The sequence below is a fragment of the Saprolegnia parasitica genome (assembly GCF_000151545.1).
Source record: "Saprolegnia parasitica CBS 223.65 unplaced genomic scaffold supercont2.14, whole genome shotgun sequence".
Taxonomy (NCBI): Eukaryota; Oomycota; class Saprolegniomycetes; order Saprolegniales; family Saprolegniaceae; genus Saprolegnia; species Saprolegnia parasitica.
In genome coordinates this window covers 564,922-588,424 of record NW_012156408.1, presented here as the reverse complement: position 1 = coordinate 588,424, position 23,503 = coordinate 564,922, and the positions used below count along the sequence as shown (strand labels likewise).

The window sequence follows — 23,503 nt, the reverse complement described above, 5'->3', positions numbered from 1 at the left end:
TATTGTTGTACTATTAGTGTGTTTGCTTACAGCGTCGTGTCGTGGCCGTCGGGCACCTTCTCGGAGCGCGCCGGCCGGCGTCTGCAGAGCTTGACGCAGAGCGTCATGAAGGCCGTCGCGAGACAGACCAGCAGCGCGAGGGTGCCGCCAAAGATGCCTGCGCCCCGCAGCCACGACGTGGCGCCCATGGACGTGACGACCGACTTGACGACTGACTGAATGACCGACGACTTGGTCGCTGCCAAGAGGGACGTGCGGGTGTCGTTGACGACCGACGGGATCGTCAGCGCCGTCAAGTTGCCCCGCAAGACGTCTTCGGCGTGCAATACGAGCGGAAGGAGCGCATGGAATCGCGGCGCCCCGAGGCCCGTCGCAGCGTCCCACCCCCGCGTCGCGTCAAAGCCGTGCGGACACCGGGGCGCATTGTCCTTTAGGAGTTTGCCCGCGCGGTTGTCACCTACGGTGATGTCGAAAAACGCGTCTTTGGCGGGGAACCGATAGAGAAGGGCGTTGAGGAAGCCGACGGGCGACTTGCCCGCTCGCAGTCGCGCGTCGTTCCAGAGCGTGACCATGGCCGCTAGCACCGGCGTCGACGCCGACGTGCCACTGATCGATCGCCACTTGCCGTGGACACGGACGCGGTAGTGCGCCCCGATCGCCGACACATCCGGGTACCCGCGACCCGAGAGGTTCGCATACGTCGTTGGCACTGGCGCCCTGGCGATATACGACGCCAGCGCCCGTGCTTGGTACGCGGGCTGCGCGTACACGGACGAGAAGCCGCCACCGGACGTGATGCGACCGCCGTGGTCGGCCATGCACACGGTCTCGGCGCCATCGAGCAGCATCGTGGCCCCCACCGACGTCACGTACGGACTGGACGCTGGCCATTGCGGCCCACCCTGTGAACATGCTATTGCCAGGGACAGGTTGCGCTGGCGGTGTCGCAGACCTACGGAAGAAAGCATCAACGCCCGGTCGTGGATAGATGCAGCAGCATGACGTAATACCCATGGCACCGTCGTCGCCGCTTGCAACGATCACGGTCAGGCCGCGGAGCGCCATTTTCTGGAGGAGGCGGTCGAGACTGCGGAGGTAGTTGGGCGCCGTGGCGGCCAAGTGGCGCTCGTCGTCGGCGTAGCTAATCGAGTGCACGAGCGGAGGCGACGACCGCGAGAGAACGTCGTCGGCCCACGCGACAAAAGGCTCGTCCAGCGCCGAGAACGGGTTGCGCCCGCGCATGAGCCAAGCGTACGTGGTCGCGAGCGGCGCCATGGCCGTGAGGTACTGGACGTCCAGCGACGGCTCAGCATGCGGCGAACGCGGGTCGTTGGGTCGGTTGCCGCGCTGGGCCAATTGCGCGCGAGGCGTGCCCATAGTCTCGTTGAAGTCGGTCAAGTCGGTTTCCGAGTAGGACGCGTCACAGAAGACGGCGAAGCTCTGCGTCGCCTGCGGGTCCGTCACGACGAGGTCGGCGGGGACGTGGTACAGGCCCCGCAGCACTGTGGGTGTGATCAAGGTCTTCGCATCGAGGCGGCGCGATGGATGGAGGGTGGCCGTTGCGTCGGTAGCGCTAGGAACGATGGAGGACGCAGGCAACGTTACGCTGACAAAGTCAACGTAGGCGGCGACGACCTCGGGGACGTGAATGGGCGTCGTTGCCTTGACGACGCGGTGCGAGCCAGACGCAGCAAACTCGGTCAATGTCGTGTTGAGAAGCGCTTCGAGCTCGAGAATTGAGCTTTCGACGACGAGGAGGTTGGACGCCGCCGAGTACGTCGTGTTGAGCTTGCCTAGCCACGTCGTGAGCGCAGGCAGCGCCGCGGCTTCGGGCTGCGTGAGCGCATCGACGGCGGCTCGACTCAGGTAGCGCATGAAGCGGGGGTGTCTACGCGATTGGCATGAGGACGGCCGCTCCGTGCGGTCAAGGTACGCACGATGGTGTTGTGACATTTGTGAACGCGTCGTCGAGGGCGTATGGCCGCGCCGCCTTGACACCGACCCACCACGTCACACGCTCGTCCTCGGAGAGAGCTCGTCTACTTGGCGTCCATGGGCCATGCGCTCGGAACGCCGGCGACGTCGCAGCCTCGACGGCCACGGCCACGAGCCAGAGCACGGTCAGCATCCGCGGGTAAATCCTTGGACTTGAATGTATCCGGAGGATACCTGTAAATTTGGATATACTGTCACAAAACATCGTCATTATATTATATTTTTTCATACAGGATCCTGTCCACTCCACACCTCTCATATCGCATACGGTCACTGCCAGCGCGCGGCTCGGTTGCGATGGGCGACGAGGATGTCGTCTCGTTCAGAATCCCAACCGCGTGAGTTTCAGCCATAAAAAACACTGTATTGAAAACGCTGAAAGGTTCTTGTCCATCGACGGCCGCATCTGCAAGCGGTGGCGGTGGCAAGCTCAGCACTGACGCGGGTTGTGCCCCGTCGCTTTGCACTGTGCTTTGTCCACTTCGAGGCACATATTATTCACCCCTGCTTCGAGGCTCGCCATCTAATCCATTTGTCAAGTCTTATATCACATCGCAGCTTTGCATTCGTCCCATCGAAGAGCCAGCAACGTCTCTCCCTACGACAGCTCTCCCGGACACAACGGCGCGCAGGACAGTGAGAGTGCTGGTCGTTCGCGGCCACTGCACTTGGTGTTTGTATCCTCTGAAAAATGTGTTTTCGGGGGTTTTGATCCGGATGGTATGGTCCCCTGAGCGTCATTTTCGGATTTCCGCCAACGAACAATGGGCTCGGAGAAGAAGGTGCAGCTGATCTCGGCCGAGGGCGAGAGCTTCGAGGTGGCCCTGGACGTGGCCCTCATGAGCCAGCTCGTCAAGGAGCAGCTTGAGGACGACTGCGAAGACGGCCAGGAGATCCCGCTGCCCAACGTCAAGACGCCGGTGCTGCAAAAGGTCATTGAGTTTATCAACTACCACCATGCGACGCCAATGAAGGAGATCCCAAAGCCGATCAAGACCAAGTTCGAGGACGTGGTCGAAAAGTGGGACCTCGACTTTATTGACGTACCGTACGAGATGATCTTTGAGCTCATCCTCGCGGCCAACTACCTCGACATCAAGAGCCTCCTCGAGCTCTCGTGCGCCAAGGTCTCGGGCATCATCTTTGGCAAGACGCCCGACCAGATCCGCGAGACGTTCAACATTGAACAGCCCTTTACGCCCGAAGAGGAAAAGTTCATTCGCGACGAGAACAAGTGGCCGGAGGAGTAAGCGCTGTCGCCTGCCGCACGCAAAATGGTAACACGTTTGAATTTATTTTGGATCGATCAAGTGTCTTGCCCAAGAACCCGGCGTGGCGTCGGCGAGGACGCAATGAGACGAGCGCGGAGATGGGGGTGGCACGTGCACGGCTCTACAAGATGACCACAATCCCACAATCCCACGCAGTTAAAGGCCAGTCGTCCACGCAACGCGCCACAATGCGTGTGGCATCCATCTCACCACTCTTGTCGCCCACCCTGCAACCCATCACAGCATGTCCATGGAGGGCGCGAACCATCGGCATGAAGCCAAGTCCGGGGTAAAAGTCATTGGTCGTGGCCAAGACTACCGGTATATGGTAAGCAGTTTAGTCGATTCCGCGAGACAATCGACTAGACGAACGACGCGCGGGCGAGGAAGGTGTTGAGCAACTCGAGCGAGACTTGGGGCTGTGCCGACGGCACGAGGTGGCCTGCGTCGAAGATGCGTACAAAGGTGAGGAGGTCATGGGCGCGAACTTGGCCGACCTAGAGCAGAGGAGGCGGATAGTAAGGATGCATGCATGGATCGCGTCAGTCTACCGTGCGGCCGTCGGCGGCGAGGTAGGGCTGCAGCGTCGTCTTGTTGTAGCCGGAGGTCTGCGCCCACTTCATGGCCGAGGACCACGCGTCAATCGACTGCCAATTGCATTGGAGGTCGGCGTCGCCCGCATACAAGAGGACGGGCACGTTGGCCGCCAAGATTGCTTCCACATGATGCGCATAGTTGGTGACAATGTCGATGAGGAAGGGCTCCATGTACTTAGGGTTGTCGCTGCGGTAGACGACAGGAGATGGTAGCCCAAGCTGCGCCTGGACGTCCGGGCGGTTGAGGAACGTCGCTACCGCCTTCATGGGCGCTTCGCACACGTCGTCGATGCACTCTTGGCGAATGTCGAGGCTGTTGCGGGTCGGCGCATAGCTCTCCATCGAGCCCTGAAACGTGATGAAGGCGAGCGCCGCGTCTTCGCAGACCGAGTCGTTCTTGGCCGTCCGGCAGGCGCGGATGCGCGTGGTCACGTCATGCGCCATGGCTTGCAGCTCGGCCAGGTGCGACGACGGCACAAGCGTCACGTTGTACTGGTTGTTTACCATATCGAGCTGGTGCTGCGCCTGGATGTCCGTGTCGGTGAGCCCGTTCCCGATCGCGATGCCTTGGAGGTTGATAGCGCTCTCGTTGGCCGACAAGAGCGTCGTTGCAATCGCAGGAATGTAATGCCCGGCGTAGCTTTCGCCCGTGAGGTACAGCGGTCGGCGCGCGAGGTCCGGGTGCAAGGCGAAGAAGCCGCGCAAGAACTGCAGCATGTTGGGCCCAATAGCCATCGGCGCGCTCAGCGGGCCCAACGAGAGACCGACCGACGCAGGCTGGTCGACGTAGATGACGTTGGCACGTGTATTCCACGCATACTCGTTGTACGCGAGGCGGCCATCGCTCTGGACAAGGCACGGTCCGTTCTCGAGGAAGAGCCCGAGCATGCTTGAGGACCCGGGCCCGCCATTGAGCCAGAGCACGAGCGGGTCGGACTCTGGGCGATCGCGCGACTCAAAGAAGTAGTAGAAGTACTGCGTCTGCGGCGCGACGTGCATGTAGCCGGACGACTGCACGACGTGTGGGTCGCAGACAAAGGCTGCGGCGGGGGATTGCCACCACTCGGCGGCGAACCAGCCAAGGCTTAGCAGCAGCGGGACTCCGATGAGCAGGCCCCAAGGCGAGAAGCGCGGGCGTGGCACCGCCATCGTCTGCTCCGACGCATGGCGAACGAGGCCGGTAGTCTCGGTCGCGGATGCCATCGGAAGGTTCAAACTGTGGCCTTTCCAGCCGCGGGAAACCAGATCTACATTTCACACACCAGATGATGTGAAAAATACCATCGGCCCACGGGCCTGTCGACGACGACGATAAAGAAGGTGGCAACGAGGGTTCAAAGCACGGTCCTATCGACGATCTATCGAGCTTGCAGTGGGAGTCTTGCCGACACGCTTGCCGAGAGGTCTCCATTGATACTGAGTAGACTGATGTGCTGCTATATGGCGGAGCGTTGAAGCGTGTGAAATGATTTTCACGTGCGTATGGTGGTGAGCCAGGCGACGGCCCTGATTTGAGGCAAATCCTCCCGAAATTAGGATCTATCCGGATAATCTCGAATTTTCAAACCTCCGTATCCGTAGGTCTTTCGGGTAGTTCGAGTGAACTTTAGCGGCAGCGCAATGGCCAAGGGCGGAGACAAGCGACAGCGCCGGGACAGGACGCCCGAGCCGCCGGCCGAGGCCCGCAAGAAGGCCAAGGGGGGCCATGAGACCGACGACGACGACGAAGAGGACGACGTCCGTGGCATCACGATGCGCTCGAAGAAGAGCAAGCCGCTCCGAGCGCAGCCGATGGACTCGACCGACGACGAGGCCGAAGACGACAACAACGCCATGGCGCCGCCGGCCAACGAAGACTATACTGCCTCCGAAGAGAGCGCGTTTGTGACACCGGCCGCGACGCCCAACGAGCCGCGCGACGCCACGCAGACGGAAGAGGCCATGGCTCGTCGCCGCATGCGCATCAAGGGGTCGCTCTCTCGCCGGAAATCGCTAACGCCTGTGACCAAGACGAAGCAGTACGTCGCCGACATGTACTCAAAGATCATCCAAATGTCGTCGGAAAACGTACGTTCTTGGCATGCTCCCGACCTTACAATGATGTGGCGATGTAGAAAATCAACTCGAAGAACGCGTTCTCGCTCCACCTGATCGACCACATTGACGACATCCTCGTCGAGAAGCGGTACTGCACGTGGCGTCTCATCTACCTGTGTCTCAAGCAGTGACAGGCAAGAGGACGAAGACTCGACCGACACGTACAACTTTCAAAAGGCCAGCTGCACGCTCGACGCCAGCGTCAAGATCTATTCGTATCGCGTCGATGACACGTGGAACTCGTCGTTCAAGGTGCTCGAGAACCTCACGCGCGGCGACGACGTGCCAGGTAAAACGCTTCTCTCTCTGGCCACCCGCACGTCCCTTGTACAGACGACGACGGCGACGACGACGGGGCGTCCCAGCGCCGCCAGGCCACCAAGAAAGTACGTTCTAAATACTGCGTTTGAAAGATTGATACATGTCTAGCTCACGACGGGCAACACGACCGAGTCCAATATGAACAATATCAACATGAAGTCGGTGGACCTCGAGTTCCAAGTCGACCCGCTCTTCCAGAAGATGTCGCAGGCCTTTGACGAAGGTGGCGCGAAGGGCATGCTTCTCGTCAACCTCGTACGCCCCTCTTGTCGTATATCCGCAGTCGTCCATCGATCACCCAATGCGTAGAGCGTCCATGACGGCTGCAAGATCATGCTCGACTCGAGTAACGTGCAGGCTGTACCCGAAAAAGTCGAGCCGACGGCTCTTGCCGACAAGGTCGAGGCCAAGCCGCTCATCAACATTTCGAGCTTGGCGAAGCGCTTGCGCGCCGAGCCGACGCTGGCAGAGGTGTCCTTGCCGTGTCATTTTATGTAACCTACAGCGGATTGCGTAGGAACAAGAAATTTGCCCGAAGCTTGAGCATTTCTATGACCAGCTCAAGAGCATGAACCACGATTTTTTCGAAAAGAAGGTGACGGTGCCCCGCCTCGACATTGCGGCGTCGCAAGAGAGTCGCCCGCGCCGCATGACGCTGCTCCCCAACGCCAACGAGTCGATGATGGACGACGACTACGACATGGGCATCGGCGCCGACGACGACGACAACGACGATGATTATGCGCCGTCCGAGTACGCCCCGACGCCGGCACCGGCACCGATCGATCCCGCGTCGGTGGCAACCGCCGTGCCCGACGACGAAGAGCAGGACGAGACGGTCGCCAAGCCGCTCAACTTTGACGACGTCGAAGACGACGAAGACGACGAACAGCCAGAGATTGAAGCGGCGGTGGAGCATCATCCGCCAATGGACGACATTGACGACCAGCACCAGCACATGCTCGAGAGCGCGCTCATGCGCTCGGTGGGCGGCGACAAAAATGATGAGTACTCTTTTTTCGACGTCAAGACGCTCAAAAATTGGGCGGGGCCGTCCCACTGGAAGCTCAAGCTGCGTGGTGTCCGGGCATCGGCCAAGCCGTCGGCGAAAGCATCGGCGAAAGCCTCGGCCAAGCCGTCGGACAAGTCGCGCAAGAAGGAAGCGTTTACGTTTACGGCCACCGAGTACGACATGGCGGCAGCCTTGAAGAAGCCCAAGTCCAAGACGGCGTTGACGCTCACGGTCACGATGTGCAAGCGGTACGAGCTGGAAGCCGCCAAGCTCGTGTACCCCGTGGACCTCCACGTGCAGCTCTCGGGGTTTTACCAGCTGTTTACGCGGCCGCAGTCAAAGATCTTTGCGCAGGCGCCGGCGTTGATGATGAGCCACAAGAGCAGCGCGTCGACGGTCGCGGCCATGTCGTTTGGTCGGACGCCCGTGCTCTCGAACGACCACGCACCCAACGACAACGACGACGATGACGGGATTGACTTTGGCGGCGGCGCCGAGGATTTTAACCCAGCCGACGACTACAACGGTACACGTATCTTGGATAGTACGACATGGGGATATTTATCGAGGTAATATTCGGATAGTTTCTGGGCTGCTCCAAGCCGACCGCGTTGTCGACAAGATCAACATTACGTATGAAAAGTTCGCCAAGCGCGTGGACGTCAAGAAGCTCAAGGAAAGCATTTGGTCGACGCTGCCCTTCCATGTCGAGAGCAATGACGACGAAGAAGAGACGAAGGAAGATGCTGCAATGGACGAGCTTTCGGCGTCGGCGGCCAAGCTCCACGTGGACGATGTGGTTTCGTTTGAAGACATGGTGCATGACGTGGCTCCAAACGTACGTTGCTCGTCGCTGGAGAAGACGCGGCATGATGTCATGTGTGTCCTTAGGTGCCTCGCAATGTGACCGTGTCCTTCTACTTTATTTGTATGCTGCACCTCGCGAACGACAAGGGACTTGAACTCACGGGGCAAGACGACCTCCAAGATTTCAAAATCGCCAAAGACAAGTCGATCGTGCACTAGTTGGCTCTACCATTCGTATCCGCAGCACATGGTTTCTCTTCCCATTTGGTTTGTGTTCAAGCCTCGTCCATTCGACCCTCTTACGTCAGCGGACAAGCCAACGCCTGCGTCCTTGTGGAGATGAGAAAACGCCACAGCAGGGTTGTTGCTCGTTTCCAGCACACTCAAAACACTGGTCGTTGATTCAAACGGCACAATAGCATCCATCATCCATCATAGCTTCCAGCCGCGATCGAGGTCGAGAGCCGTCGATGGCGTCGATGGCGGCGGCCGCGGTCGCGTCGGCGGCGTGGCCGTTAAGACCTTTTTCTTTTCTCGCTGGACGTTGGCCGACGGTTTGAACTTGGACGGGAGCACGATCGGCATGACTTCGTTAAAGTCGCGGAGCGCATCGTCGATGGCAAAATTTTCGGAAAACAAATTGTCGCGGAGCAGCGATGTCGACGACGACGACGTGTCGGACGCAGCAATGAGGTCCTGGTAGCCCTCGTACGGAAAGGCGTAGTTGTGGACGATCGCAATGATGCACATTTCAAAGCAAATGAGCACATTTTGGATGCCGGTCGTCACGTCGTCGGTGGTCCAGGACCCGATTTCGTGGATGATCTCAAAGCGCGAGAGGAATGCGAGCACGACGCTCTGCCAATAGCTCAGGAAGAGCACGGCTTTGACGCACAGGAACTTGGGCACGGGGTTGTACGGCCGGAGGTGCGTCCCGAGCGCAAGGTAAACAGCACGAGGTAGTAGAAGGCGTACGTGACGCTGCAGTTGAGCACGAGCGAGAGGTAGAGGTAGCCTCGTGAGATGGTAAAGTGGCCTTCGTCGTACAGTCCATAGTGCTAGTAGGAACTCCGTCGCTCGTCGAGAAGGCATTCGATGGTACCTCGAGGACAATGGCGAGAAAGGTCGTGAGTGGCTTGAGCACGACGAACTGCATCGCAGCCATCTTGCAGTCGCGAAGAAACGCCTTGCCCATCTTGATGGGCTTGTAGCAATGGTTGAGCGGAAACGGATGCGGGAGGTCGGGCAGCGTACGCAAAATCTAACACTCGTGACATGGACGTCCAGCGAAGGCACACGCACCGCAATGACACGCTCGTCACTGCCGTCGCCGAGGTATGCGATCATGAGCGCAAGGAAGAGGTAGATCACGTAGGCCTCGTAGCAGTCGCGCAGCATATCAAAGATCAATGCGTACGACTACAAGAACATGAGCGTGATGGCGAGAGCAGTCGTGCGCGTACCCGGAAACGCAAGGAGAGCCATGAGTCGGTCGCATAGATCGGCACCATCCAGAGGATGCCAATGATCTTGCGCTGGATGAGCGGCTTGGTAAAGTGGCGGAGGTGGTTGCGGATGAGCCGCATGGAGGTGAAGATCGCGAGCAGCACAAAGAGCCCCGAGACGAACCACACGATCCACTGGACGCGGGCCTCGTCGTCTTCGGGGCTGCGTCCGTTGCTGCCCGATGCCGCAAAGGCGCTATAGTCAAAGAGGACTCTGTAGACGCCACCGTCCGCCATGCTTGCTCTGTCTTGACCAGGATCGCCTGGAGCTAGAATCCGGTAGCACTTGCTCTTTGTATGGGAACCGGTATCCAAAACGGCTCTTCATCGGTGCGCCTGAGTTTAAAAACACCCAACTTTAGGTGGTAACATCCATTGAATCCAAGCTGGCGTATAATTGTGATAGCCTTCTGTCGCCACGCTGCGGCGGAGCCCCAAGGTAGCTACTCGTATTTCCAGGGGCGAGACACGGCGGGACCGCTGGTGGCGCTGTTTCAAGCCCGCGAGAACGCTTTGACGGAATTCAAGGTGCGTGCGTTTATCCTTCTCGGGCACCTCAAACGCAGGGCCATACAAAACCCAACGTGTTTTTATTCAAAATGTCAGAGACGCAGGCCGAGCAATCGACGATTTCGGCCGAGGCAATTGCATGCGCGTCGCCGCCGCCGCCCGCGATGGCCTCGCCGACGCGCGACGAGAGGTCGGCCCCGCGCTGCGCGCCGGTCGACGTCGAGTGCATCTTTCCGTCCACATGGGGCACCTCTCGGGCGTACGAGCGGTTGCGCCACCTCCGGGCCATTGAAGCGGCCGCGTACGTGCACCAGGCACAGCGCCAACGCAGCCTCGATGCGACACTACCGCCAGCATTCACGACGCCCGCGATCCGGCGCATCGACGCGCTCATGGAGATCCAGCGGCGCGAGTGCTTCCGCCTCGAGCGCGCGCACGCCCGCCACGACGAGCACGCGACGCACACGTGCATGTACGCTGCCCGCAACGAAGATGGCGAGATCATTCGCCCCGAGTTTGTGCGCGACCGGTCGTGGCCACCAAAGGAGTTTGCGCTCAAGAGTATGCCCAAACAGGGCGGTGGGCGTGGCGGTGGGCGAAAGCGCAAGGTGCCCGACAAGACCCCGCCCAGCTCGACGAAGAGCGGCTCGCGTACAGCTACGAGCGCGTCTGCGTCGACTGCACGACCAAGGTCTCGGCGTTGTGGCGGCAAGTGGACGCCAAGAGAGCCGACCCAAGCCCCGACGCACAGCTCGTGTACCTCAAGAAGGACGACGTGTGTTTGAACTGCTACGTCAAGCGCACGTGCCCCATCAAGTCACGCGCGCAGCTCGCGGCCAAGAAGCGCAAGGAGAAGCTCAAGGAAGACAAGGTCGCCCAGAAGGTCAAGGCTGCGCCGGCGCCGGTCGTCGTCGCGCCGGTCGTCGAAGTACCTATCGTGGCCGCCTCTCCGGTGGCGGCGAACCTCGTCCACGACGTCGTCGAGCCCGACGAGAACGGCGAGAGCTCGGACGACAAGAAGCGCAAGAAATCGGCCAAAAAATCGTCGAAAAAGAAGAAGAAAAAGGCCAAGAAGAGCGCCAGCAGCTCGCCGCCACCGTCGCCGGTCGCCGACGTCCTGTCGCCCCACGACACGGACGACGAGCGCAAGCGGTCGTCCAAGAAGCGTGCGCGGGACCACAGCGTGGCGCCCAAGGCCAAGGCGATCAAGACCGAGACCGCCCGCGAGCGCGAGCTCCGCGCGATCGGCCAGTACTGCCCGGTGTGCAACGTGGTGTACGAAGACGACGATGTCAACGACTTTATCTGCTGCGACGCGTGCGAGATGTGGGTGCACAGCGCGTGCGACCCCAAGCTGGACACGTACTACACTATTGCATCGTTCTTGGTCGTGGTTTAATGTTGTGTTGCGTGCGTGTAGCTTCAAGCTCCAGGAACTGGCCGACTCGAATGCCAAGTACGTCGGGCCGTGCTGCAGCCAGAAGCGGTAAACGCATGGCGACGACCAGACAGTGCACTACAGGATAGAAACACGCAGTTTTTTGTCGCTTGGCCCCAACGCCTCTCCATTCTTCTCCGAGGAACTCACGCCTCTCCCAGCACCACACGGACGAAAACGTCGGGTGGCCAAGTGAGCGCCGGCATCAGCGTTCTAGGCTCAAGGTCAACGTGTCTCCACACAGAGCTCTACGACCAGCGATGCCGATGCATGTTGCAATCTTACAAGGCGCTCTTCTCGGGCGTGTCCGAGTCGTTGCCGTCGTCGTCGTCCTCGATCGTCGCACACGCCAGCCGCGCCGCGACGGCCTTGGCGCTGGCGTTCTTGAGCATCGCCTTCTCGGCGCGTACACTGGCTTTGACGTCCTTGGTCATGGACGGCACCGCGCACGCAATGGCCACTTGCAGCAGAAGCACCGAGTGCTCCGCGGCGAAGACGACCCACACCTTTTGGGCGGGCGAAATGGTTGGGGCCATGCGCTCCATCTGCGTGGTTGTAAAGGCCACGTGGAGGCAGTTGGTGAGGACGGCCAGAATCGACATGGCCTGGAGCACGGGCAACCTAATTGTGATTCAGCGACAAGTCGTCTGGGCGTGAAGTACCAGATCCCAATGCCGCTGGCTTTGCGCGCGATCGGGCGCTGCTTGGTGTGGCAGAGCTTGAACGCGTCGGCGCGCAGAGCGATGAGGTTGTTGACCAACGCGAGCAATGGCGCGAGGGGAAATGCAATCGAGAAGAAGCTCACGTAGCCAAACTGGATGAGCATCTCGGTGTAGTCGTCGAACGGGTCGTACTTGTCCAATTGGCTTTCGTCCCAGACCAAGGACGACGCTTGCTCGAGGCGAATGCACTGTCGATGGACAGCCGTCGGTGCGGTCGTCCGAAAGAAAGGCGACGCGCGCAGGAGCTTGGCCGTCGCCTGGCTCTTCCTGCGATGCCGGATCACGCGTCGCAGCAGCGGCACGCCGGTCTTGACGACGTTGTGCCACATTTGACCCGAGAGCATAAAGGTCGCGAGCTGGATCGCGACCCGCAAGAGGTCGTTGCCGGCCGCAAACGCGTAGTAGTACAAGGTCGCAAACACGTGCACGAAGCGGAACGGGAAGACCTTGAGGATGAGCGCGCTCTGGAAGGCCGACGCGGTCTTGTGGTTCTCCCACTCGGTCATGCGCGTCGCGAGCAGCGTGAACAAGAGATCGAGCATCGGGATGCAGAGACCGTAGAGCATCGGCGTCAAGAGCACGAAGACCCAGAACTTGGCGTTCGCGAGTGCATGCAGCTCCGAGAGGTTGGACCAATTGAGCGCAATGTGCGTCAAGTTGGCTTGGAGCGCGAGCGACTCTTCGGCGAGCGCGTCGCTGTCATCGCAACATGCGTCATCATCATTATGCAGTGACATGTCATGGTGACATACCGCGTCGTGAAGGCATAGTACATGAGCGCGAGCACGAGGGCGATCGCGGCGAGCACGACGGTGTACGTGACCGCGTACTTGAGCCAGCGGTGGAGACCGCCTTTGTGGTACGCGGGGCGAAGCACCTCTTCGTCCTCGTAGCCCAGCACGCCCCAGCGGTACGCGAGCGAGTTGGCTTGGCGCTTCCACGCGAGCAGAAAGCCAGACGCCCAGAGCGCCATGAAGAGCGCATAATACGGCGCGAACGGCTGGTCGAGGGACTTGGTCGCGACTTGGCAGTAGAAGAGGTAGATGCCCACAACTGTCGGCAGCACGAGCCAACGCGTGTAGAGCTGGACCCACGCAAAGTAGAACGCGACGTGCTCGCCAAAGTACTCTGCAACCAGATCCAATGGCTGGTCGAGAGCGTAGCGCAATATGCGGTACAGCGTCCGTGCGGCGACGGGGACGGACGACGGCGACGACGGGCGCCAGTAGCAGACCCAGTGCGTGCGCAGAAGGTCCAAATTGGCCTTGTGCAGTGGCAGCATTTGCTCAATGATGGGCAAGAGATCGCTAGGCATGTGTAAGCAAGAACATGTTCGATCGATCGATCGATAGATAGATACCTGTGCTCGTTGAGGCCCGCGCCGTCGTCGGTGGTAAGGAGGTTGTGCACGATGCTCTGCTTCTCTGAATCTAAAAAATGCATGTCGCCGTTGCGGAAATCTTGAAAGGTCTCGCGGACGTCGGCGGCAAACTCGACCCACATGAGGTCGACTTGCCGCCGCTTCTTGAGCCGCATCTTCTCGGCGCCGAGCTACTTACATCGCGTATGGACATATGGATGAGTGGAAGAAGGAATATGCACCTCGAGGACGTGGCCGGGCGCCTTGACCTTGATGAGCGTCTGCTTCCCGTCGAGCGCTCGTAGCTTTTTGGTCTGGAGCCCCGCGGCGTGCAGGCGTCGAAGCAGCTCGACCTTGGCCTGCTGGGGATGCTTGCGGTAGAAAGCCCGGAGGTTCGTCGCCGGCGCCACGTGGCGAGCGACGGCGTTGTCGTCGGGTCGCGTCGGCTTGAGCACGATCGCAAAGTCGTACTCGGCCTCGCTTTTGGAGAGCGCACCGAGGGGCATGCCATCGGCGCTCGCGCGGAGTGTGTCCACCGTAGCTGGATCAAGCCGTTGCTGCTTCTTGGTGGGCGAACCCGAGCCTTCGAGGAGGATGCTCGAGAAGCGCAGGCTCGCTTCGAGCGCTTGGGCCGACACGTCCTCGGAGGGCCGGGAGGCGTCGGTCTTGTCGGACGCGGCCGTCGAGCGACGGCGCGGCTGGGTCACCTCGGGCTCGAGCGAGACCGATGGCCGGCGCGACTCGGCGTAAGCTTCGCCGAGGGCCTCGCCGACGGCCATGGCGGCTGCCCGCTGGTTCATCGGTTTCAAGTTAATACAACTGTCGACTAAACGACTAATAGTCTACATTTCGGCGGGTCTTTATATGTATTGTTTGTATCCAGCCCGTGGGCCAGTCCAATGTATGTATTTACAGAGGTTCTGAAACGGCCCATCCAGAAACACGGGCATCGGCACCGTTTCAACTGCTAGTCGCTCGATCGACTAAACACGCGTGGTACTAAATTTGGAAAGTACGCGCGCATGGAGTCGGTCGTGACGACGCTGCCCGTCATTGCGCCGCGGTCCGCATCGCCCACCAAGGTATCGTGCCTTCTATCTATCAAGCTATCAACGCCAATCTTCTGGATACTGTAGCCGCGGGTGCTCCTGCGCACGATGACGCTGCCAACCTTTGAACTCAGCCCCAAGTGCGACACGGCATCGGTTGGCGCCTCCTCGGGCTTCCAGAAGCGCGTCGCACTCTCAAAAGCACGACGCGCTAGCTGCAGTGCGCTCTGCGCCAAGGTCGCGGCCCGTGCACCGACGTTTGAAATCGAGGAGCAGCTGCTGGCGGCCCCGACCAACGTCGCCTTGCGCATCGAGTTGGGGTATCGGTACGCCGAGCAGGACGGATCGAAACTCTGGGCCGTCGTGCTTCTGGAGCAAGTGAGCTTGATGCACGACGAGCGGGGCGGGTGGCGCTTCTACCAAGTGCTCGGCCACGCGCACTACCATCTCATGCTGCGCCACCCGCGGCCGCACCACTGCTGCGTCTTCCACTTGCACCAAGCGACCGAGACGTACAAGCTCGCATTGTCCTATCTTGAGAACATGGGCGACGTGCTCCTCGTCATCAACTATGCGACCGCGCTCTTCATGCAAGGCGTCAAGGAACGACCTCTCGAGATGCTCGCGACCGTCAACCTCCGCCATGGTATCCAGTTTGGTCCGCTTGACAACCAGATCTACGTCGATCGCCTCTTTACGCATTTCCAAATCTTATCTGCCAACGAGTGCTTCAATGATGCACTCACCGCGCTCTCGAAAATCCAGCAGTTGCAAGCGCGACCGACGGGGTATGCCACGCGCGACCTCGACCTCGTCCGCGCGCGCTGCCTCCAGCTGCAAGGCGACCTCCTCGCGTCGTCCGAGCTCTTTTCCCGCATTTTGCTCGAGTCGTTTGGCCCCGCAACCACATATGCAGATGAAATGTATGCGACTCTGTGGCACAATCTCTGCAGTCTGTGCCTCCGACGCGGTACAATGGACAGATTGTCTGTCGAAAAAAAGACTATAGAAATGGTTGGTGGATAGGACATCTCTTCTTGGCCATCGACTATGCGACACTTGCGCTCACGTATGCGAAAGCGGCCAAGCTGCGTGCGACCTTGTACTACGCCAGGGGGGTCTCGCACTACTGCCTCCACAACGCCAACGCCGCCGAAGACGACTACCGCCGTGGGCGCAACGCGTCCCACGAGATCAAACCGCTCTATACGCTGCGCGAGCTCAAATCCTCGTACAAAGACGCCTTTGCACTTGTGCTCTCGACTTCAATTCCCGATATTGTTGCGTCGGGCCGCCGCGGCCTCGGCAAAACCACCGCGACGCTCAAGGTCCAGCGACAGTTCCGGCGATTTCTGCACCAGAAGAGCCAGGGCGCAAACCCGCCCAGCCTCACGCAGCGGCCTCTCGCCAGACAGTCGTCGTTCCAGACGTCGATTGTCGCCGAAGACTCGCCACCGGTGCTGCCACGTACGTTACCTCGATTTCGACCGCGTCGTTCAGCCTTACCCCTAGATCTGGACGACGTTGCGGTCGCGCCGCAGCCGTCGCCCACACTACAGCCTAGTGACACAATCGCGTCCCTCAAACTCTTGCACGCAGAAACCGTGCGGCTCAAGCCATACCTTCCACACGCAGCGCCGCGCCAGTTCAAAGCAGCAATCAAGCGCGCTGGCCCCGCACCGCGCTGCTTTTTGTCGCCGGACTTTGACCGCCCCGACGCGCGTCGTCTCCGATCGCTCACGTCGTACCGCCGGGTAAGTCAAGCGTCTAGTATTATGTACGATCCAGATGACGACTATCATCGAGTTGTAGCTCGGGTACTCGAATGGCGACGTGTCGTATGTGCAGCATTGGCGTGCGCTCCTCGACGTCGGCCTCGAACTCTTTACGAGTCCGAAATCGCTGGCGAGGAGCGTGACCCATGTCCGCGCCTTCCACCCGACACTCGGCGAAGCCGTTGCGATCTGCGCGCTCGTCGACAGCGACGGCAACGTCGACGAAGCCTGCGGCAAGCTCAGTGACGCGGCGTACACGACGGAGCTCCAGTCGCTTGTCGTCGTTCTGGACGTCGGAAGCTGCGTCGGCCGGCGGTGGCGGCATGGCACCAACGACACAGCGGACGATGCCAATGACGATGACGAGCATCCACTGTTTGGCGTCCCTGAGATTGACGCGGCGACAGGAAAACTCCTCGTCCATGACCTCCGGACGCTACTGCCGTCCCCGACGCGGATGCCTGCGGCGTCGCCACCGCGCAACGTCTTCGACCGCGTGACGAGCCCGGTTCTAAAGCGCGAGAGCTTTCGCGCAGTGCACATCATTGACGACCACGTCACGGCGGCGCGTCACCAGCGGCGCTCCAAGCAGGATATCGTCGTCTTCAAGTAAACCGTGTTTTCAAACAAACAGTGTTTATTGGAAACAGTGCTTCAAGCCACACAGATGCATCGCGGAGCCTTTGCGTCGCATACCAAGAGAGGAGCTCAGTAGACGCGCTTGAGAGTCTCGTACGTCGCGTCGACGAGCTTGATGAGCGCTTCGGGCGAGCCATCGTTGTCGAGAACGATGTTGGCTTTGACAGCTTTCTCCTATGGGACGAGCGTGCATGAGCAAGGTCGTACTGATTGCATATTGTACAGCGAGGGGCATCTGCGCTTGGATGCGCTTCGTCGCTTGGTCCTTCGGGAGCTTGTCGCGGGCCATGAGACGCGTGAGCTGGTTGGCCTCCGAGCACGCGACAACGACGATCGGCGTGCAAAAGTACTCGAGGATCCGCGTCTCAAAGAGCAGCGGCGCGTCAAAGACCACGAGCTTCGCCCGCTTGACGACGCGGAGGTAGAGGAGCTCGAAAAACATGGCCAAGAGGATGTGTTTCTGACAACAAGAGGGATGAGCATCGCATCGTTTGAATCACACAAGCACGTACGTGGGTGCACGCGTTGAGCGTCGCGCGCTTGGCCGGGTCGTTGAAGACGAGGCTGCCGAGCTTGGCGCGGTCCAGCGTCCGGTCCCCGTTGAGGACGTCCTTGCCAAAGGCGGCGACAATCGCCCGGTGCGCCGGCTGGCCGGGCTCGACGACCTGGCGCGCAACCACGTCGGCGTCAATGATGACCGCGCCCTTCTCGCGCAGCCGCTTCGAGACCGTGCTCTTGCCCGTCGCGATGCCGCCCGTGAGCCCAATGGCGACGCAGCCGTCGCCAGCGGCAAAGCCAAGCATTGTCAAGAAGAGAAGCACGAGCGCTGCTAGCGTGCCCGAGTTGGACCGAAGAAACTAACCACGCCATCGTGTTGCATGCCAAATCGATGGTGGTCGTCGTACCATGTAAGCGCCGGCGCCGACGAGCATGGCGCCAAGCGTGAGGCCGTACTTGTGCAGCGGGCGGTAGGCCCAGCGCCGGCGAAAGTAGCCGACGAGGCCGCTCGCCGAGAGGATGAGCAGCGCCAGCACCGAGTCCCGGACGAACGCTCCAAAGCCCATGATGTCCAACGCAAAACAGGGCTGGGAATCTGTCTCAGCCATCATTTGATCCTTTATAAACCCAGCCATTATCCGAACGCACACACTCCTTCTTATCCGGCTATATCCGGAAAAGCGGGCCAATCAACGCTCTGTCCCGCGATCCTTGCCGTGCGACTTTCTACCAGCGACTTGGTGTCTCTGGCACACTGCCGAGAAACGCAGAAAGGTTCTGGGCCGTCGACAGAGTGCACACAGGACAAAGCGATTCCTTCTGCGGATCTGCACATTGTGCTACAGGCAATAATAATGCCATGACCGCTTCGACTGAGCAACAAGAAATGTTGGTGCTCTTGATGATGACTCGTGCTGCACTGGTATGTCTTAATACCTCGTCGGTCGTGGTGAAAACGAGTCTAGTTGGTGCGAGATCAACTAAGCTTTCTCCTTCTTCTCAGTCGACCGCTTCTTGGCCGTCTCTGGACGCTTGGTCGACGCCCCCGACGACGTGCCTATTCAAAGGTACTAAGGCCACTCTTGTACACAGAAGCTGGTTTACTCGATGCCTCTTTGGAAGACGACTTGCGCGACGTCTTCTTGGACGTTTTGGGGCGTTCTTTGGTGGGTGGGCTCGTCACGATCTTGTCTTCTGCGAGCGCATACCCGTCTCCTTCCTCGTCCGACGTGTAGATAAGGTACTGGTTGCGCTCAATGTGAATCTCCATCTCGGGCGTTTCCTCCTCCGACACGTACTTCTACGCACCCATTGTTGAATAATGTCATTGTAGTGCGACGGGGATCGCCAACCTTGCGGGATTTCTCCGACGCTGTCTCGGGGCGACGAAGACCGCTGGCCGAGGCCGGGCGCTGCCGCGGGCGCAGTGCATTGCCTATATCGTTTGAATCTCAATCTCAAAAAGAAACACCGTTGGTACCGGCGAGTTCGAGGTGCGGCAACGTAAAGTTGTCTTCTTCGTCGTCCCAGACGGCCGCGGCTTCGAGCATCGTTGCTGCCTCTCGTGGCATGAAATACTCGAGCACGAGCGTTTTGAGTTTGAGCGACGCCGTGAGCTCACGAATTGTGTCCAGCAAGTCTTCGCGCTCCTACAGTTGGTGGCGTCAGCGCTATCGTGCAAAGCACTCGGTGCATACGCGCGCGTGTGCCTTCTCCATCTGCTTGACGTCGGCGAGCACTTCCTTGACTTTATTGAAGACCTTTTTGAGTTTCTTCGTCTTGGCTTCGGCTTCCTCTTGCAGCGATTGGTACTAAAGATGTGATTACTCATTGCTCTTCTTGATCGATCGCACCTGCTCCTCCTTCATAAGGTTGGACTCTTCACGCTCGGCGAGCTCCCGCGCAAGCTTGAGCTCTTGGTGCTTGCGCTCTTCGAGCTCGAGCTTCTTCTTGCGCAGCTCGTCCTCTACACCAAACCATTCAAGAAATGACAACACACTCGAGCCACCTACCTTGCTGCGCGGCTTTGTCGAGGATCTCGCTTCCCACAAGCAGCTTGGCTTCCATCGACTGCAGCTTAAGCACGAGTGCTTTCTGCTGCCGCTCCATTTCCTCGTGTTGCTTGCGCTCCATCTCGAGCTTGAGCTCCATCTCACGCTTCTGGTGCTCGGCGAGCGCATTGTCTTTGGCAGCCGCCGAGAGCTCGTCCTGGGCCTTCTTCCGCACGTCGCCAATCTCTTGCTTGGCTTTCTCTGCAATGCGCTTGGCTTCCTCTTCGCTAATACCCTTCTCGATGATGACCTTCTCGACGACCTTTTCGACAATCTCGACGGGCGAGACGGTTTGCGCGGCGACTTGGCCGTCGACGATCGCGCCCGACGGACCGGCCGTGCCAATGGCCGCCAGCTTGGCCTTGAGCGCTTCGATCTCCTCTTGGAACTCGCGAATCATGGCGTCTTTCGGGTCTTCGTTGATTTTCGGTTTGTTTTTGATTTGCTTTGCGCGGCTCGCATACCTTTCCCATCATGATTTCTTGGTTTCCTAAATGCAAATGAGATAGACGCATCTACCGGAGTGTCGTGAGTGTCTCTTCGTAGTTGTAGTCGGCGGGCCCGCAGTTGGCGATCATGACCGTCTTGGTGTTGCCACCGAGCGAGTCTTGCAAGAGGCGCGTGAGCTTCGAGTCGCGGTAGGGAATGTGCTTGGACTTTCCGTCGACGAGCGCAGAAATCACGTTGCCAAGTGCCGAGAGCGACAGATTAATCTTGTTGGCTTCCTGGAGACGGTCGCCGGTGGCCCCCGTCTTGCTTTGACGCTCGCTACCGGCCAAATCGACCTATCCATCCACGTCGCGCTTGAATATGGACAAGACGATCGCAACACAATACGAGGTTGAGCTTGCCCACGCACACGTGGTCCTTGCCGTCCATGCCATCCGAGAGACACTCGACGACAATCGTAAAGATCGAGTGAGACCGCGACGACGTCTGGTTCATATTGGTCGCGCCGACGCTTCGGCTTTTGTTACCTAAGTTTAGCATGCGTCTGTGCCGGTCGATGCCTAGCGAGCGTCCGACCTTGCCGCATCACAGCGTCGATCTCTGCGGCATCCTTGACGACTTGGGCCGTGAGGTTCTTGACGTAGACGCCCGAGTCGGCATTCTACATAGCGTGCGATATCGGCTAGGAATGGCGTTAAATGGTATACCTCTTTGAGGTCGAGGCCGGCCTTGGGGTCTTTCGAGAGCAGATCCCGGACTTCCTCGTTGTAAATCTCGAGGTACGAAGCGCGAACCAGAATTTGCTTCTTCTTCGTGATCGCCACCTACGTGTATGCATCTGTGTTTGCGAGCGAGCACGAAAGAAGCTCGAATTGCCTTGTCGAAGATGTGCTTGAACGAGTTGGGGATGATGCCACGCATCTCGGGCGGGTCGGGCAGGCCCTCCATCGTGTGCGACTTGCCGGCGCCCGTCTAAACTCATGTTTGTGCACGAGTGTACGCACGGGAGGTATACTTGGCCGTAGGCGAAGATGGTGCCGTTGTAGCCGTCCATGACCGCTTCGACGATCGCGGTTGCCGCCGTGTCGTACACCTGCTGCTGCGTTGACTTGGAGCCGAACGCAGCGTCGAACGTAAAGGCTTTCGGCGCCTCGGACGACGCGGCCGCGGGGTTGGTGATCGTCACCTCGGCGCGCTCGAAGCTCGCGACCGTCGCCTCGAGCCGGCCGTCTTGCTTCTCCTTGCTGCTCATCGGCCGGATGCGCACCATGACGCGGACGCTCTCATCGGCCTTGGACGGCGGTGGCATGCTGCAACTCTTACTGGTTGAATCTTGAACCGTCGTCGTATCCAAGCCGGATAATCCCATGCGGCTGGATCGACAGTATCCATGCAAAGGCTCGAAACTGTGGCACAAAATTGTCCTCGCCCCAATGGTGTATTATAGACCAGTCGGAAAACATGTGGTTCACGGTATACAAAGGGCAGAGGCGAGATCCGACCCGTCACTTTTCAAGTAAGTGGCGGTCACCAGTGCCCGCTCCAAATGAGACAAACGCATTGTCTATCGCTGGGTACGAGCTCATGCTGCCATTGTCGCTCCAGTCCACAACGACAACGAGACAAAAGGAACAACTTTTGAAGCTTTAAATCTTTGGGTGGTTCATGGACGAGAGCACACATCGAATGTCCATACAAGGACGGAAGGAAAGGTCTGGCTTACGCCTTGACGATCTTGGGGTACGCGGGCATTTCGGCGACGTTGCACATGCCCTTGCCACCAACGCCGCGCTGGAGGCGGATGTAGCCAGCCTCGCCCCACGACGCGCCCCACGAGTTGCGCACCTTGAAGTAGTTGGTGCCGCTGGACGTAGTGCCGTAGCCGACGGCGATGACTGCGTGGTCCGACTGCGCGCCGGGACACGCCGTCACGACGCCGCCGCTGTAGTACTGCCACACGTCGTTGCCGGCCTCGACGGCGACCGTCACGGGCTGCGTGTTGAGCGCGGTCGTGAGCGGGCCCTCGCCGACAATCTCGACTGCAGCGCCGATCGAGAGCTTCTGGGCCACGCACGTCTTCTTGCACGTGCCGTTGGCGCCGGACGAGCCAGACGTGTACGGGTAGTCCTTGGTGAGGCATTGACCGCGCGACGCAATGTAGTTGATGGCCTTGTCCTCGTAGCCGCCGTCGCAGCCTAGCTGACCGTCGACCTTGTCGCAGCTCACGAGTTGCTGCTCGGAGAGGTTGAGGAGCTTCCCAGTCGCAATGCAGTGCGCCGACTCGGCCGCGCCCGTGGCCGAGAAGCTCCAGCAGCTGCCACAGTTGCCCTGGTTCTTGACCGCGTTGACGCACGTGGAGGTCGTCCAGTCGACCGAGCCGGCAGCCACGACGGCCTCGAGCGCCGCGTAGTCGACGCTCTCGACCCGGAGTGCGCGTTCGGGTCGAGCCTTGCCGAACGACCGGCCGAGGCGCCGCTGGAACTCTTCGTGGCTCAAGAGCGCGAACGGCCCGACATGCGTAAAGCTCGCGTTCGGGTTGGCGGCCTGGAGCACCTCGACGCGCTCCTTGGCCGAGTGGAGGCGCGCGAGAAGGGCATCGCTGGCGTCCTCTTCGCTGTTGATGCTGAACACCTGGGGCAGGAGGCTAGCGTCGCCACCAAACTTGGCGCGCCACGCGTCGAGGTCGGCCGTCAGGGACACCCGCTCGTCCTCGGAAATGGCCAAGCCAGCGGCCGAGACCGCGAGTGCCGAAGCGAAAAGCACGCGTTGCATCTTGTAGTAATGAGGGGAAGACGGGGAAAGGAAAAGTGAGATTGCTTTCGCTGCGTTGGCGAGATCGGATCCCACGGCCGATGGCACCAAGGGTCTGATTTGAGTGAAAAGGCTCGGCGTCGTGATTATAGAGTAACCATGGCTTTCGAGTAGGCTCGAAGACTATACATCACCGTGCATGGGCTAGAAAAATATGGCCTGCGACGTGGGTGCGTAGAACGGGGCGGACGTCTGAGTCGGTCTCAGATGCAGAATGTCGAGGTCTCAGATGCCATGTTGCGGAGGCTCAGATGCAATGTTTCGAGGAACCAAACATAAGACCTCGTATGCACGCGTTGACGTGCCAGCTGTATCAGTGGCGTCGTTGAATGCAAATCCGACGTCGAAAGCAGCTGCGTATCAGAGGGTATCAGATGACGTCGAGATGTTCCGATGGAACGCCCCCCGTGGGAGATCGTAATGGATATCCAACCAGCGCCAGTCGACTTAGCAACTTCCTTTCTCACCCAATGCACGAGTTGTCTGATAATGCTACCTGAACGTACCAGCAGCTTGGCATGTCAGACTGATCACTCGGTAGAACCCACTAACGTAGGCACGCTGGTACGTTCAGGTAGCATTATCAGACAACTCGT

At 59.6% G+C, this 23,503-nt stretch overlaps 11 protein-coding genes across 11 annotated transcripts; 4 read left to right on the top strand and 7 right to left on the bottom strand.

The window, feature by feature from the left end:
- Positions 1-26: 26 nt before the first annotated feature.
- On the bottom strand, positions 27-2,142 carry SPRG_05100 (hypothetical protein; the record flags this gene model as incomplete). Its single annotated transcript, XM_012343609.1, has 3 exons — positions 1,938-2,142; positions 1,011-1,888; positions 27-952 (listed from the first exon to the last, which is right to left on the bottom strand). The coding sequence occupies exons 1-3, from the start codon at positions 2,126-2,128 to the stop codon at positions 27-29; spliced, it is 1,995 nt and encodes a 664-aa protein (XP_012198999.1). The 5' UTR covers positions 2,129-2,142.
- A 591-nt stretch (positions 2,143-2,733) lies between these two features.
- Positions 2,734-3,319, top strand: SPRG_05099 (hypothetical protein). The gene has a single exon (XM_012343608.1). It carries the CDS (start codon positions 2,760-2,762, stop codon positions 3,243-3,245), a length of 486 nt encoding a protein of 161 aa, XP_012198998.1. The 5' UTR covers positions 2,734-2,759; the 3' UTR covers positions 3,246-3,319.
- Positions 3,320-3,628: 309 nt separating this feature from the next.
- Positions 3,629-5,065, bottom strand: SPRG_05098 (hypothetical protein; the record flags this gene model as incomplete). The annotated part of the gene is made up of 2 exons (XM_012343607.1): positions 3,629-3,763; positions 3,818-5,065. The coding sequence occupies 2 exons, from the start codon at positions 5,063-5,065 to the stop codon at positions 3,629-3,631; spliced, it is 1,383 nt and encodes a 460-aa protein (XP_012198997.1).
- A 396-nt stretch (positions 5,066-5,461) lies between these two features.
- On the top strand, positions 5,462-8,362 carry SPRG_05097 (hypothetical protein). Its single transcript, XM_012343606.1, has 9 exons — positions 5,462-5,929; positions 5,977-6,047; positions 6,094-6,248; positions 6,293-6,345; positions 6,389-6,535; positions 6,590-6,751; positions 6,798-7,818; positions 7,877-8,130; positions 8,184-8,362. Exons 1-9 carry the CDS (start codon positions 5,483-5,485, stop codon positions 8,316-8,318), a joined length of 2,445 nt encoding a protein of 814 aa, XP_012198996.1. The 5' UTR covers positions 5,462-5,482; the 3' UTR covers positions 8,319-8,362.
- Positions 8,363-8,531: 169 nt separating this feature from the next.
- On the bottom strand, positions 8,532-9,841 carry SPRG_05096 (hypothetical protein; the record flags this gene model as incomplete). The annotated part of the gene is made up of 5 exons (XM_012343605.1): positions 8,532-8,999; positions 9,056-9,157; positions 9,202-9,360; positions 9,402-9,518; positions 9,563-9,841. 5 exons carry the CDS (start codon positions 9,839-9,841, stop codon positions 8,532-8,534), a joined length of 1,125 nt encoding a protein of 374 aa, XP_012198995.1.
- Positions 9,842-10,196: 355 nt separating this feature from the next.
- Positions 10,197-11,604, top strand: SPRG_05095 (hypothetical protein; the record flags this gene model as incomplete). Its single annotated transcript, XM_012343604.1, has 3 exons — positions 10,197-10,693; positions 10,735-11,476; positions 11,535-11,604. The coding sequence occupies exons 1-3, from the start codon at positions 10,204-10,206 to the stop codon at positions 11,602-11,604; spliced, it is 1,302 nt and encodes a 433-aa protein (XP_012198994.1). The 5' UTR covers positions 10,197-10,203.
- Positions 11,605-11,787: 183 nt separating this feature from the next.
- Positions 11,788-14,459, bottom strand: SPRG_05094 (hypothetical protein). The gene is made up of 5 exons (XM_012343603.1): positions 13,877-14,459; positions 13,635-13,825; positions 13,027-13,581; positions 12,215-12,970; positions 11,788-12,173 (listed from the first exon to the last, which is right to left on the bottom strand). Exons 1-5 carry the CDS (start codon positions 14,432-14,434, stop codon positions 11,834-11,836), a joined length of 2,400 nt encoding a protein of 799 aa, XP_012198993.1. The 5' UTR covers positions 14,435-14,459; the 3' UTR covers positions 11,788-11,833.
- A 151-nt stretch (positions 14,460-14,610) lies between these two features.
- Positions 14,611-17,071, top strand: SPRG_05093 (hypothetical protein; the record flags this gene model as incomplete). Its single annotated transcript, XM_012343602.1, has 5 exons — positions 14,611-14,716; positions 14,771-15,653; positions 15,710-16,150; positions 16,196-16,437; positions 16,496-17,071. Exons 1-5 carry the CDS (start codon positions 14,657-14,659, stop codon positions 17,069-17,071), a joined length of 2,202 nt encoding a protein of 733 aa, XP_012198992.1. The 5' UTR covers positions 14,611-14,656.
- Positions 17,072-17,076: 5 nt separating this feature from the next.
- On the bottom strand, positions 17,077-18,173 carry SPRG_05092 (hypothetical protein). The gene is made up of 4 exons (XM_012343601.1): positions 18,003-18,173; positions 17,610-17,954; positions 17,321-17,557; positions 17,077-17,271 (listed from the first exon to the last, which is right to left on the bottom strand). Exons 1-4 carry the CDS (start codon positions 18,159-18,161, stop codon positions 17,167-17,169), a joined length of 846 nt encoding a protein of 281 aa, XP_012198991.1. The 5' UTR covers positions 18,162-18,173; the 3' UTR covers positions 17,077-17,166.
- A 312-nt stretch (positions 18,174-18,485) lies between these two features.
- On the bottom strand, positions 18,486-21,435 carry SPRG_05091 (hypothetical protein). Its single transcript, XM_012343600.1, has 13 exons — positions 21,112-21,435; positions 20,973-21,068; positions 20,804-20,920; positions 20,673-20,757; positions 20,484-20,623; positions 20,166-20,431; positions 19,608-20,110; positions 19,449-19,561; positions 19,293-19,406; positions 19,076-19,244; positions 18,948-19,030; positions 18,700-18,895; positions 18,486-18,652 (listed from the first exon to the last, which is right to left on the bottom strand). The coding sequence occupies exons 1-13, from the start codon at positions 21,403-21,405 to the stop codon at positions 18,576-18,578; spliced, it is 2,253 nt and encodes a 750-aa protein (XP_012198990.1). The 5' UTR covers positions 21,406-21,435; the 3' UTR covers positions 18,486-18,575.
- A 305-nt stretch (positions 21,436-21,740) lies between these two features.
- Positions 21,741-22,908, bottom strand: SPRG_05090 (hypothetical protein). Its single transcript, XM_012343599.1, has one exon. The coding sequence runs from the start codon at positions 22,866-22,868 to the stop codon at positions 21,816-21,818; it is 1,053 nt and encodes a 350-aa protein (XP_012198989.1). The 5' UTR covers positions 22,869-22,908; the 3' UTR covers positions 21,741-21,815.
- Positions 22,909-23,503: the final 595 nt, after the last annotated feature.